General features: G+C 37.1%; 1 protein-coding gene across 8 annotated transcripts in view; it reads left to right on the top strand.

Annotated features, from left to right (window-relative positions):
- Positions 1-15,457, top strand: part of ANKRD28 (ankyrin repeat domain 28) — a 190,118-nt gene that overhangs the window by 81,106 nt on the left and 93,555 nt on the right. For all 8 annotated transcript variants that reach the window (XR_002520558.2, XM_021934884.2, XM_021934887.2 and 5 more), the window contains one exon: positions 12,456-12,534. Coding sequence is in view for 5 of the 8 variants with exons in the window: in XM_021934884.2 (XP_021790576.1) it covers positions 12,456-12,534 (79 nt within the window). In the remaining 3 variants the exon portion in view is untranslated. The remainder of the gene's footprint in view (positions 1-12,455; positions 12,535-15,457) is intronic.

Below are 15,457 nucleotides of genomic sequence, written 5' to 3'. Positions count from 1 at the left end.
TCAAGTACTGGTTTTGTATAGAGTGATGTGTGAGTTGAAGGGAAAAACTGATTTTTCCTCCTACATAGTTGTATGTTGTTATTTTAGCTTGCTTTTTTATGACAGTTTCAGGCACATTTTATATGTTAATTAGACATGCATATAGCCAGTCTCTTTTATGAAGTACCTGTTAAATCTCCTGGGCCGGGCACGGTGGCTCACGCCTGTAATCCCAACACTTTGGGAGGCCAAGGTGTGTGGGTCATTTGAGGTCAGGAGTTCAAGACCAGCCTGGTCAACATGGTGAAACACTATCTCTACTAAAAATACAAAAATTAGCCAGACATGGTGGTGGGCATCTGTAGTCCCAGCTAGTCGGGAGGCTGAGGCAGGAGAATCGCTTGAACCCTGGAGGTGGAGGTTACAGTGAGCTGAGATTATGCCACTGCACTCCAGCCTAGGTGACAGAGTAAGACTTTGTCTGAAAAATAAATAAATGCATACATAAATAAATCTCCTGCCTATTTTTGAGTTGTCTCTTTGCAGCAAGTCTTTTTATATTCTGGATATATAATTTGCAGCAAGTCTTTTTATATTCTGGATATGAGCCCTTTTTGACCTCCATGTGTTACAGATATCTTCTCCCATTCCAGTTTGTCTTTTCAAAATTCTTTATCGTGTCATTAAACATGAGGTCTTAATTTTTTATGCCTTGTTTTTCAGTTTTTAAAAAATAGTTAATGCTTTTGATGTCTTGTTTCAGAAGTCTTTTCCTAACTTGAGTTGTAAAGATAATATTCCATATTTATATATGAGTGCTTTTAACATTTTGCTGTTTACATTTAGTTTTATAATATATTTGCAGTTAAATTTTACATATAATGTGAGGTAGTGGTTTGGGTTTGGTTTTTGTTTTCGTTCTTTTCCAAATAGGTACCACATTGTCCCAGCATAATTTAAATGCCCATATTTTGTTGGGTGGTTTTCTTATTTTTGAGTTTTAAGAGTTCTTTATATATTCTGAATTCAAGTTCTCTGTCAGATCTGTGATTTGCAAGCATTTTCTCCCAATGCGTGCTTTGTCTTTTTATCCTCTTAACTGTGTCTTTCTCAGTACAAGTAAAGTCTCATTTTGATGAAGTTTAATTCATTAACTTCATGGATTTTGCTTTTGGTATTGGATCTAAGAGCTCTTTATGCAACCCACGGTTTTCTCCTAAGTGTAATAATTTTAGATTTGGGAAATAGGTCTATGATTCCTTTTAAGTTAACATTTGCTTTAGGTGTTAGGTATAGATGGAGGTTAGTTTTTTGTCCTGGTTATCCAGGACCGTTTGTTGAAAATATTATACATTGACTTGCCTTTGTCAAAAATCAATCATATTTGTGTGGGTTTATTTCTAGACATAAATTTTAGCTTTTTAATGTCTACAAGAAATCCCGTGAGGATTTTTATTGTGATTGCATTGAATCTATAGATCAAATTGAGGAAAATGGGCATTTTAGCAATAGTGAGTCTTCCAATTCATGTACATGGCATCTCTCATCATTTACTTAGGTGTTTGATTTTTTGGGGGGTGTTTTGTAGTTTTCAGCATACAAATCTTGCAATTTTTTTTTCTTTTTTGACATGGAGTCTTACTCTGTTACCCAGGCAGGAGTGCAGTCTTGGCTCATTGCAACCTCCATCTCCTGGGTTCAAGCAATTCTCCTGCCTCAGCCTCTCAAGTAGCTGGGATTACAGGCGCACACCACCACATGCAGCTAATTTTTGTATTTTTAGTAGAGGCAGGGTTTCGCCATGTTGGCCAGGCTGGTCTTGAATTCTTAACCTCAGGTGATCTGCCCACCTTAGCCTCCCATAGTACTGGGTTTATAGGAGTGAGCCACTGCATCTGGCCCAAATCTTACAAATTTTTATTAGATTTATACTTAAGCATTTATTTTCCTTCTCTTTTTATCTTTTGATACTATTGTAAATGATACCTTTTTTTAGTATAACTTTCACTTATTAATTGCTAGTAAGAAATATAGTTGGTTTTGTATATTGACCTTGCATTCAACAACTTTTCTAAACTTAGTCTAGGATTTTTTTTTTTTTTTAAGATTCCTTGGGATTTTCTTTATAAATAATATGCCATCTATGACTAAATATACTTTTCTTTCTTTTTTCTCAATTGATAAGTTTTTTTGCTTTTCCTTATTTTACTGACAAGTACTTGAGTAGGAGCGGTGAGAGTAGACATTTTGCCCTCATTCCTATCTCAGAAAAAAAGCATTTACTCTCACCATTAAATTACCTGTCATCTGTAGATTTTTGTAAATACGCTTTATTGGGTTAAGAAAATTCCCCTCTAAGTTTGCTGAGAGTTTTAAAAATTATAAGCTAGCCGTGTGTGGTGGTGTGCGCCTGTAATCCCAGCTACTCAGGATGCTGAGACAGGAGAATCGCTTGGACCTGGAAGGTGGAGGTTGCAGTGAGCCGAGATCGCGCCACTGCACTCTAGCCTGGGCAACAGAGGGAGACTCTGTCTCAAAAAAATAAATAAATAAATAAGGATCATGAGTAGATATTGGGTTTTGGTAAATGTGATGATTATATGACCTTTCTTTTTATTAGTCTGCTAATGTGTTGAATTTACTCCATTTGGTTCTAGTTGAATAAGACTTGTGATCCCAGAATAAACCCCAGTTGGTCGTGATGTAGTACCCTTTTCATATATTGCTGAATGCAGTTTGCTGATATTTAGTTGAAGATATTTACATCTGTGTTGATGGGGGATATTCATCTCTGTTTTGGTTTTTGTTTGTGTTTTCGTAATATCTTTGGTTTTGGTATCAGGATAATAATGTTGGCTTCAATATCTTTTTATGTTTTGGGGATTTTATTGATAATCCCCTCTTAGTTTTGATACAGATTATGTTTTCCTTTGATCATTCTGACTAGAAGATTACTAATTATATTTATCTTTTCAAAGAATCAGCTTTTGAGTTCACTAATATTCTGTTTTTGTTTTGTTTTCATCTTTATCATTTTCATCCTGCTTTTTTTTTGCTGGTTATTTTTATGCCCTTTTTTTCTAGTTTAAGTGAAAGCTTAAATTAGTGAGACCTTTTCTGATACAAACATTTAATACATAAATTGCTCTCTATTGCTTTAACTTTATCCCCAAAATTTTAATGTGTTGTATTCATTTTCATTCCATTCAAAATATTTTTCTAATGTTCTTGGAGCCTTCCTCTTTACATGAGTTATTTCGAATTCGTTTTCTACATTTATTCTACTTTACTACTGAAATATTCTTTGAATCCCAAATACTTGGCACTTTTCAAATTGTCAGGTTATCTTTCTGTTATTTATTTCCAATTTAATTTTGTTATGGCCAAGGAACATACTTTGTATGATTTTGATTTATTTTAATGTGTTAAGGTTTGGTTTTGGCTCAGAATATGGTTTATCTTAATGTTTCAAGTGCTTTTGAAAATAAATGATATCGTTTGGATGTTTGTCCCCTCCAAATCTCTTGTTGAAATGTGATCTTCAATCTTGGAGGTGGAGTCTAATGGGAAGTGTTTGGATCATGGGGGCAGATCCTTTATAAATGGGTTGGTGCCTTCCCAGCAGTAAATGTGAGTTCTAGCTCTCCTACTTCATGCAACAGCTGGTTGTTTAAAGAGCTTGGCACCGCTCTTCTCTCTCGATACCTCTTTTCACCTTGTGACACCCCTGCTTTCCTTTCGCCTTTTGCCACCATTGTAAGCTTCCTGAGGCCCTCACCAGAAGCAGATGCTGGTGCCATCCCCCTTTTTTTTTTTTTTTTTTTTTTTTTTGGAGACAGAGTTTCGATCTGTCACCCAGGCTGGAGTGCAGTGGCGGGATCTTGGCTCACTGCAACCTCTACCTCCCGGGTTCAAGCGATTCTGCTGCCTCAGCCTCCTGAGTAGCTGGGATTACAGGTGCCCACCACCATGCCTGGCTGATTTTTGTATTTTTAGTAGAGATGTTGTTTCACCATGTTGGCCAGGCTGGTCTCCAACTCCTGTCCTCAGGTGATCCGCCCGCCTGGGTTTCCCACAGTGCTGGGATTACAGGCACAAGCCGCTGTGCCTGGCCTGGTGCCATGCTTCTTACACAGCCTGTAGAACCATAAGCCAAATAAACCTCTTTTCTTTGTAGATTCACCCACCCTCAGATATTCCTTTGTAGCAATGCAAAGCAGACTGATCCAATGTTCATCATTTTGTTGCATGCTATAAACTGTACAATAATTTTACAAAGTAAATAAGATGTTTTAAGTGCTTTATGCAATGGTTGCACATAATAAAAATCTTCAGGTTTACTCTCCTTTTCTAAGACGCTGTCCGCATTATACATAGTTACTACAGGAACTGCCATGTTAATCATCCCCTACTTTCAGTTAATATAGAAGTAAGCATTAAATTTATGAGCAAATTTGGTGAGCACCAAATTAAGCCAGTCAGATATTCTTCTGGGAGATTGAATTAAGAGACTTCTCCTTGGGCTGCTGAAGTTCTAAGAGTAAATGTCAGGTGTTGTGATGGTTTATTCCCTACCATGAAAAAAAGTGTTCTGTGAAGGCAGAAAAATCTGCTCATGTGCAAAGAAGAAACAGAGACAAAAGACAGAGTCCTGAGTATTTCAAGTGTTTTATTTCATTTGTTCTTATGACTTAGCCACATGCCTGCCTTTCCTCAATTTTGGTTGTTCAGTGCTCAATTCCAGTAGATGCTTCAGTGTCCTTCCTGTAAATCAATTTTGCCTAAACTGGTTTAAGTTAGATTTCTGTACCTAGTAATGCTTTCTAATATATATATGTATTCAATAATAGTAATTATTGAGGATGATAATAGAAATGTGTACTATTTATAATTTTTCCTTAAAGTTACATTGCTCTGATAAATGCTAGTGATTTTTCATATAATCTGAAACTTTAAGGTTCCACAGAGGTTTTCAAAGTATGCCTTGGAGGAAAAGGACCATAGCATACATCTTGGAACTGGTTTTAACAGTTATTTTACAGTTGTCTGTCAGAGGTAGTTCTAAAATGTGCTTCATTCTCATACCCAAAATCAATATGGAAGTCTTCTACAACCTATAACACATTAGCATATCATTGAATCATGGCAAGTGTTGTCCACTTAACATAATTTGTTAAATCCTTTCTAGTGCCTATAAGGTACATAACTTTAAGCCAGGTATTATGTGGACATAGACAGTTTGTTTTCTCTAGATACTTTTTACCAAATTTTGAAGCCATGACATAAACCCAAAACTGAGTATTAACAAGAATGCCACCTTATATGGTACAGATAATAATGTTGTAATAGGAGTATAGGATGGATAAATCTCAGTGGACTGACATGGTCCTGAAGACTTTGTGAAAGAAATAGAAACTGAACTGGGCCTTGAAGAGTAGAGGGAATTCGGGTAGTGGAAAGACATTCTGGCCAGAGGGAATGTGTACAGATGAAAATGTGCCATGTATTCTGTGTCTGTTATGGTTCCAGCTATTGGTTAGTAGTTTTTGAATATGAGGTTAAGGAGACAGAATGGAGGTGATTGGTGATGGTGACAACAGCCAGTAAAGGTGATTGAGCAGAGTTGCAAGTGAGATAGTGAAAGTGAAATTGCTTCCAAGTCTTATCTGCTGGCAGGTAAGCCTGTTGGATCTCAGATGTGGTCTGAGAATAAGATCCTGGAAGGGTGATAGTAAATTTTAAAATGACGTTAACTAAAAACACAATGTGAATATTCTCCCAAATAGCTGTAAGAGTACTAAGCATGACTTCTGTACCAGAGTAAGCCAGAATTATCTTGCTTGAAGTAACTGTAGGTATTCACCAATATCTTACAGAGCTATATCCTTAAGACTGAGGTTCACCATGAGGCTTCCCTGAGTGCAGATCTCGAGGACAGCAGGATAATCAAAACTTATTTTATAAAGGCGCAAGAGAAGAGTGGATCTGATGAGTCCTAGCCAGGTCCACCTGAGTTCTGGGGACCATAACCTGAGCATTGATGATATGTAAATATTTATCAGGGAAGTTTTAGTCTGATAGCAATAGGAATGGAAGCAAAAAGCATCATGATAGGGGCAAGAAAGAGAGCGACTATTAGGTGTAAATGGGAAAAATAGAGAAAGGACAGAAGAATACAAAGAAAACTGCGCTGTTGACGAGAAAAAAGTGAAGTCAGACTACAGAATGCTTTGAGGGAGAATGATTAGTTTTAAGTGGACTGTGATCAAGCTGGTAGAGGAATATTATAAATAGAGGCAGCATAATACATTAACAGCATGCACCTCAGAGTCCAGCTATCTGTGCTTGAGTCTGATTCTGCCACTTCCTATGATCTTGAATGAGTTTCTTAAACTTTTCTGTTTTGATTTCCTTATCTGTAAAATAAGGAGATACAGTTGCATACTTAACCCTATTTGGTAAGTGCTTAAAGCAGTCCTAGCAGAAAGTAAGCACTAGGTAAGTGTTAATTGTTTTGTTTGCTGTTACTACTAGTCTCCCTAAGGAGTTATTGCTAGTGTACATGAACATTTTCAAGACCTGGACAAGGGCAGAATTACAGACCTGTATCATTGCTCTAAAGGTTGTGATTGAATCCAACCGAAGTGGATGAATTCTGAGTCACTTTTAAGTATTTTGCCTTGAACAAATATTTGTCTTTCACTTTGTCATTTTTTTCTTTTCACTTCCTTATTATTCTACTTTATATGTTTCCTCTTAGAGCTTGATCTTGAAATCTGCATTAAGGTAAAACTTCCGCTGAAAATGTACAAATGCAGTCTTAGTTCCAGATTTAATTTAAGTCACCTCATGGATCTAACCCTTTGCCTGTCCTGAGCTTGGCATCCCACCATAGATTCTTTTTCTCACAGCCTCCTTTATTCCTGTTATCTAAGCTTTCCTAGTGTTTTTTTTTTTTTTTTTTTTAGCTTGCTTCTAAGGTTCATTGTAACATAATATATAAACTAAAGAATAATTCAGGGTGCTTCTGAATACTTTTTAAACACTTATTTTGAAGAAATTATAGACACACCAGAAATTGCAGATGGTACAGCACAGCGCAATGTTTCCATCGTGAGATTCCTTCAGTGGTGGTAACTTTTAGTGCATTGTCAAAACCAGGAAATTGATATTTTCACAATACAACTAACTAGACTACAGACCTTAATTTGATTTCAGCAGTTGTTGCAAGCACTCATTTGGGGGAGAGGGGTTGTGTGTGGTGTGTGGTAATTGTGGTGATGGCTTTGTGCATGAATCGGCATTTTGGCACATGTGTAACCACTAGCACATTCAAGATACAGAACCATTCCGTCACCACAGAGAAATTCTCTCATGTTTTGACTACTTGTGTAGCACTTCAGTAATGCACTGTCTCAGCTCATGCCTATGACCCAACCCCAGAGTAATTAACAATCATTGGTCTTATTTAGGCCAGAACTTTTAATGTATTTCACCTTCTGTCTCTCAAGATAATTGCTGTAAGAGCTAAAACTGTTTTTTGTTTTTATTTGGGGAGAGTAAGCAATCACTTTTTGTAGTCCTAATCATATGTATAAAATACCTTTCATAGCACTTATGTAAGAGCTGTAAGAAAAATGTATTTCCTTAAAGGTATATGATTGACAGTCTACTATAAGGACACATGCACACGTATGTTTATTGTAGCACTATTCACAATAGCAAAGACTTGGAAACAATGACAGACTGGATAAAGAAAATGTGGCATGTATACACCATGGAATACTATGCAGCCATAAAAAAGAATGAGTTCATGTCCTTTGCAGGGACATGGCTGAAGTTGGAATCCATCATTCTCAGCAAACTAACACAGGAACAGAAAACTGAACACTGCATGTTCTCACTCATAAGTGGGAGATGAACAATGAGAACACATGGACGCCGGGAGGGGAACATCACACACCAGAGCCTGTCACAGGGTGGGGGAGCAAGGGAAGGGAGAGCTTTAGGACAAATACTTAATGCGTGCAGGGCTTAAAACCTAGATGATGGGTTGATAGGTGCAGCAAACCACCATGGCACATGTATACCTGTGTAACAAACCTGCACGTTCTGCACATGCATCCCAGAACTTAAAGTAAAACTTTAAAAAAGTATATAAAGTATATGATTGAATGAGTTCAAAAACTTCAGTCTGGTGTGTATTTAATAATTCTATTTGGGATTATTTTGGAATAATACATTGAGATGTAATGGCTTCTAAACTAAACTGACTTAAGAAAAAAAAATTTTAATGGGCACCTAGTACTTACAAAATGCCTGGTTATGGGAAATTATTTTTAGAATTTTTATTACGGTGCTTCTCAGTTGATTGAATAAGTTATTTTTAATTTTTTCTGTTTCGTTTTTCTTTGTAAAACATGTACCTGTAGAAGACTACAAATAATGAAAAATAACTCTCTTACACACTCAGACCGTAGTCAACAAACTTATTTCCCCAGGGGTAAGATTACTGTGTTCATTTTTTGAGTATTCTTCCAGAGATATTTCATACATATTCAAGCCTAAGTGTATGTAGGAGCTTTTAACTACAGTGGTTCTGAACCTGCATTTTTCGTTTAATGCTGTGCTTTAGAGATTGTTCCATTGATAAGGAACACTGAGGTCTGCTTCTTATTTTACACTGGAAGCACAGTATTTCATTGTGTGGATGTACAACTAGAAGACCTCTCATCTGATATATGGTAGTTGGGAATTCTAAAATGTGATCTCTGAGCATTTCAGTGTGACTGTGTATTTCCAGCCTTTTTTTAAAAAAAAAGTTAGGCCAAGGCTTTTTCATTGGATGTGGAGTCCACTGACAGGTAGGTGTTCAGTGTTCTCTTCCTTGCTCAGACCATACTCAGAGTGCATTATCTGTAACTTCCATTTAGACTTTCTGTAGCTGATGTGAAAAATTAGACCCTTAAGAAATAATCTTAGGGCAAAACCCCTGTTTTTACTGTTTACTGTTTGCCTTAGTGTTTCCAATTATCTCAGCCATACCCAATTCAATAGCACTTGCCTTTTTTCAGTAGTTTGCTTTTATTGATTCTTCAGTTGTGGTAACAAACACAGCTTACCCTTGATAAACATACCCCATCATGGGGGCAGAACTGTATGGGTTTGTTAGTGGTAAACTGCCAGTCAGAATATTTAATGTGCCATAGTCATCTATTAATTTTACTCAGGAAGCCAAGGATATTGGTTAATCATGTGAGTCAGTTAAATAAAGATTAAAAGTTTGTTTGTGTTTTATAATTTTAGGTAACCATTTAGCAGACAGTTAAGTTGTTTCTAGCATTTTGCCTCCTACGGTGATTCAATAAATATACTTAATCATTTATCTGGACACATGTAGGCCTTTTAAAAAAAAAAGTCTTAAAATGGAATTACTGTGTCTAAGGGGATCGTCACTTTTTAATTTTAATACATTTTGCTGAAAGAAATCTGAAATATTTTGTTACCTAATTTTCAATGTTTAACTGTAGTAAAATATGATATATAAATTCTTTCTTTCAAAATTAGCCAGTTCTATTTCTCCCTTTTCTTCAAATTGATTTGCAGAGAGGAAAAACTCTGTTCATATGAATCATAAAACACATTAATGGGATTTGAGAGGCATTGAATCATGGAATTCCAGACATCTCTCACACACGGATGACTCGCTTTCTGTGTTGTTGTGCTATTGTGTGGTGTATCTGGTGCAATAGATGCTTCTCAATTTCACTAAATCTGATCATATTTAAACACTCTAGGAAGATTGCTGTGTTAATGAGTAACATTGAAAAGCCTAGGCAAAGTGTCCTTTCTTTAAAAAATGACGAAATTAGGACTCATCTTTGCATGTATTCTGTTACTATAGTGGTTCTGCCTTAGCTCTTTCAACAATTGTTTGTTGAATAATTTCTGTGCAGAGCATTCTGTTTCCTGGGGTGGTATATATTGGAATAAAAAACAAGGTCTTGTGGTAATTGTGGTGAGAGAAAGAACTCTTAGCTTATTGAACAATTTAACATTGGCACTATATCAACCTCCCTTTGCTGGAACACCTGTTACAAGGACAAAAGCAATATTAAAATTATAAGAAGAAATGTTTAATGAGACCAGTGGTAATTATATGTTACACACATTCCCTCCCGCCCCCCACCAGAGAAGATCTTGCTCTGTTGCCCAGGCTGGAGTGCAGTGGCATGGTCATAGCTCACAGCAGCCTCAAGCTCCGGGACTCAAGCCATCCTCCTACCTCAGCCTGCTGAGTAGCTAGGACTACAGGTGCATGCCACCAACCCAGCTAATTTATTTACTTATTTATTTTTTATAGATATGAGGTCTCACTGTGTTGCCTAGGCTGGTGTAGAACTCCTGGCCTCAAGTGATCCTCCCACCACAGCCTCCCAAATGTTAAGATACCTCTTTATAATAATGTCATATACTACAGCTAAGCCTTTTTTGGATTGCCTGTAGATATTTAATCCCTCTTTTGCCTAGCAAGCAGGTTTTTACTTTAATTCTCAATGGCCCGACTATTTTTTCTTAAAGTAATTAAGGGATTCCTAAACAAGAAAGTTATTACAAAGTGAAGTATAATTTTTCATTTGTTTAAATCTTGAAAACTGTAGTAGTATTCTAATATGGTAAGAGGCCCCCCAAATACAGTACCTACTTTAAATAAGTTTATTTCTCTTAATAGCCTGAAAGTCAGTGGTCCAAGCTGGTAAGGCAACTCCTTTCTGTAGGATTATTTATTCCAGATCTTGTTACTTGACAGAATGCTAGTATATTGGCCTACATTTGCATGGTCAAAGGGGCTCAGTTTCACATGTGCCTTCTAGCCTGTGGGAAGCAGGAAGCAATTAGCCCTGTTCTAGAGTAGTTGTCCTTTTTTATCTCTTGAGACAGAGTCTCGCTCCGTCGCCCAGGCTGGAGTGCAGTGGTGCGATCTCAGCTCACTGCAAGCTCCGCCTTCCAGGTTCACGCCATTCTCCTGCCTCAGCCTCCCGAGAAGTTGGGACTACAGGCGCCCGCCACCACGCCAGGCTAATTTTCTTTTTTTTTTTTTTTTTTTTAAGTAGAGACGGGGTTTCACCATGTTAGCCAGGATGGTCTCGATCTCCTGACCTCATGATCCACCCGCCTTGGCCTCCCAAAGTGCTGGGACTACAGGCGTGAGCCACCACGCCCGGCCTAGAGTAGTTGTCTTTTAAGTTGAAGATGACCTGGAAGTTGTGCCTGTTATTAATTTCCACTCACATACCATTGGTCCACACTAAGCAACAACTTCAAGGGAGGCTTGGAATGTATTCTCTCACTGGGTGGCTAAGTGACCAGCTAAAATTTTATTCCTGTGGACAAAAGGAAGAACGTAGTAGAAAACAATTAACAATCTGTCACAAAAGCCTTTATCAAAAATTAAGGATGTAAGTTTCAATATAAGTATTTCTGAATAGTTTTTTAAAGATGCAGCCAAGTCAGTAATACTCTGTTGTAACTTTAGATAGGGTATCTATGAATTAAAAATCCCTGAATGTGACATTACTCTAAAGCCTTGCATCTTGAACTGGAGAGCACTGTTGTTTTCTGGTAGGAGGTCCATGAAACATGCATTAGAGGTAGCTTCTTTTCCTAGAGGAAGATTTGGATGAGTATGTATTTTTTATATTGAAACAGACATGAATATATTTTGGAAATGAAAGTAAAACTGGCAGGAATGTTAAGAAAAAACTTAAAATTGCTTTAAAGTATAATGTCAAATCCCCAGAAATATTTTCTTTTTTTGCCCCTGAGGGTACTCTTGTGGAAACATTTTGATAAGCAAATCTTTTAGTTTGTTAAGGTTTATTTTATTCAATTAGGTTAACAGTTCTAAACTGTAAAACTGCGGAAATACACTGATGAAAAGATTAGTATGAAGTAAAATTTTCCTATATATATCAGCAGCACAAGCATCTTTATTCAAAGAAAGTCTAAGAAGCTATTTCATTGTCATTTTAGGTTTTTATTTTTATTCTTTGCTGCACTTTATACCACTATTTTAAGGTCAAAAATTTTTTTTTAGGCTTTTGCCTTAGCAAGGAAATTCCCTGTGTTTTTGTTTGTTGTTTGTTTTTTTTTATTTTTAGTAGAGACAGGGTCCTGCTCTGTTACCCAGGCTGGAGTGCAGTGGTGCGGTCATGGCTCACTGCAGCCTCATTCACTTGCATGCCTGGCTAATTGTTAAAAAAATTTTGTAGAGACAAGGTCTTGCTGTGTTGCCCAGGCTGGTCACATCCTTTTTTTTTTTTTTTAAATTGGGACTTGCAGACTAGGCTAGAGTTATAAAAGTAATAAGCTGATAGTTAATAATGGCTTGGGGGGGGATTGCTGTGGTTATTTAAACTATTATTAAAATTAACCTTATTTTAAAACGTATTTCCTACCTTTCCTTATTATCACAGGACAATGAAAAGCGAACCCCATTGCACGCTGCAGCTTACCTTGGAGATGCAGAAATCATTGAACTTCTTATTTTATCTGGTATGGTAACCTCTGAGTAATAAGAACACATTATGTATATTTTTGTTATTCTTAATGTTTCTCAGTCATAATTGACTATTTACTGCATGACCTGGTTGTTCATATTTGTTTTATCAGCTGAAACTTATTTTTGTATTCATTCTATAAATACTGATCACATATCTTCTTCTGGGTGCTTAGAGTACATTAAAGAACAAAACAAAGATTGCTGCCCTCTTGTAGCTTATACTCTGATAAGGAAAACAAGCAATAAATACAAGTGAATTTTATAGTATATTAAATGATAAGTGCTTTGAAAAAATGAAAAAGTAGATCAGGATAATCAAGGTGGGATAAGCATTGTATGTAAGGGGTTTTTTGGTTGTTTTTGTTTGTTTGTTTGTTTATTTTTGTTTTTTGAGATGGAGTCTCGCTCTGTTGCCAGGCTGGAGTGTAGTGGCATGATCTCAGCTCACTGCAACCTCCAACTCCCTGGTTCAAGTGATTATCCTGCCTCAGCCTCCCAAGTAGCTGGGATTACAGGCACGCGCCTCCATACCCAGCTAATTTTTGTTTTTTTAGTAGAGACGGGGTTTCACCTTGTTGGCTAGGATGGTCTCTATCTCCTGACCTCGTGATCTGCCCACCTCGGCCTCCCAAAGTGCTGGGATTACAGGAGTGAGCCACCATGCCCGGCCTATATAGGGTATTATATGGAGGAGTTATAGTAGGCCTCATTGAGCACAGAATTATAGGAGATGGTTGCAGTTCTCCTAGGTGGAGGTAATGGTGGTTTATACCAAATACAACGGTGGAGACAGTAAGAAATAGTCTGATAGGAGGTATATTTTGAAGGCAATGCCAGCAAGATTTCTGTGTTTAAATAGCTTTTATCTAACCCTACTTGAGGGCCTGTAAAATACTTTTAGTCAATTACACTCCTTTATTATTTTTTCTAAACCATTTAAGTCTTTACAATATGAAGTAATACTAGAACTGTCTATGATAGAATAGCTCCTATTGTGGTCAGACTACCTACAGTTCCAAAAAAGGCAAGCAGACAGAGTTTAGAAATACTCTTGTTATAGCCAGATGATTGTAATGATATTTATTGGCAAAGGATATGTGTCATTAATTTGAGCTTGTGTTGCCAAATTACGTACATACATGCATAATGAAATTGGATAAGTAGTAGTATTCCTTTGATAGTTTGTGGAAAGGAGGGCTCAGAGGGTGAAATTTTGTGTGAAGATTTCATTAAATAATAACCCAGAGTTTTGCCATTACAAATTCATAAAAATTTAAGAATCCATCTGATTTTTAAAAAATACCTTATTTCTATAACAGATTTCATGATCATATAAAATTAAATATGGTTAAACGTGGACCTGGCTAATATTTTGTTAGTTTATGAATAATTTCACTGCTGACGTACTTCCCTGAAGATGCCTGTTCCTTGTTAATTTTCAGCTAAAATTTACTCAAGGAAAGAACTGAGGAGGTTGAAAAAAATTACTTCTTTTAATAATATAAATTAATGGAACACAAGTTTATGGAATTTTCTACACAAATATCATCTAAGAAACAGTTTAGGACTTTGCATAAGAAGTCTACTGCTGCATTTTTTATTTTAACACAGAATTCTGATAATTTTTGTTTTGTCATAAAGATTATTTTATATGATTCCACATGAAGGGTTTGGTTTTTTTTTTGTTTGTTTGTTTGTTTTTTTGAGACGGAGTCTCGCGCTGTGTCACCCAGGCTGGAGTGCAGTGGCGCGATCTCGGCTCACTGCAAGCTCCGCCTCGCAGGTTCAGGCCATTCTCCTGCCTCAGCCTCCGAGTAGCTGGGACTACAGGCGCCCGCCACCACGCCCGGCTAGTTTTTTGTATTTTTTTTAGTAGAGACGGGGTTTCACCATGTTAGCCAGGATGGTCTCGATCTCCTGACCTCGTGATCCGCCCGCCTCGGCCTCCCAAAGTGCTGGGATTACAGGCTTGAGCCACCGCGCCCGGCCTTTTTTTTTTTTTTTTCATTTTTTATTTTTACACCTAGGAGAAACTTTTCAAATGCTCAAAGTTGACTTAATCCCTTCCTTTTAAAAGTAAATGTTTGCAAAAAGTATTTTTAGTTACTTGTAGAAGGTTGACTTCCTGGTTTCTGTAAGTATGATAGTCAAATGAGTCTTATCATGAGCATGACAGTATATAGATGTCAGCTTTGAAATAAGCATTTGAAAGAATGCTTAGTTTCTTCTGAATAATCCAAGTACACGTCATGTGTAAAATTAACCATGGTACTTGTATAAAAAGCTATTTGAACTTACCCTTGAAAGAATACTTTTTAAATTTTTCTTTGAGACAGAGTCTCGCTGAGTGGCCCAGGCTGGAGTGCAGTGGCATGATCTCAGCTCACTACAACCTCCCAGGTTCAAGGGATTCTCCTGCCTCAGCCTCCTGAGTAGCTGGGACTACAGCTGTGCGCCACCAGGCCCGGCTAATTTTTGTATTTTTAGTAGAGATGGGGTTTCACCATGTTGGCTAGGCTGGTCTGGAACTCTTGGTCTTAGGTGATTTGCCTGCCTCAGCCTCCCAAAGTGCTGAGATTATAAGTGTGAGGCACTCTTCACATAAAAAGTGAAAATACTTTAAATGTTTTATCAGTTTAAAGAGGTAATATAGCTCATGTAGCTATTTTTCAAAGGAAAAATACAATTTTAGATGAATTTAATTGTTCTCAGTTCTCAATAAAAAAGTTAAGTTTTTACATTGGCCTTAGAGCTGTACATTATCTCCCCACCTCAGATTTCTTCTGACTTGAATTTCTACTACTCTGTTTTTATTTGCTCTGCTCTAACCCCACTGGCCACCTTCTACCTCTGGTTCTTTGTGCTGCTGTTTCCTTAGCCTTAAACCTTCCTCAGCCACTTAACACCCTGAACCTT

Source organism: Papio anubis, chromosome 2 (genome assembly GCF_008728515.1).
Source record: "Papio anubis isolate 15944 chromosome 2, Panubis1.0, whole genome shotgun sequence".
NCBI classification, from domain to species: Eukaryota; Metazoa; Chordata; class Mammalia; order Primates; family Cercopithecidae; genus Papio; species Papio anubis.
This window is presented reverse-complemented; position numbering and strand designations above follow the sequence as displayed.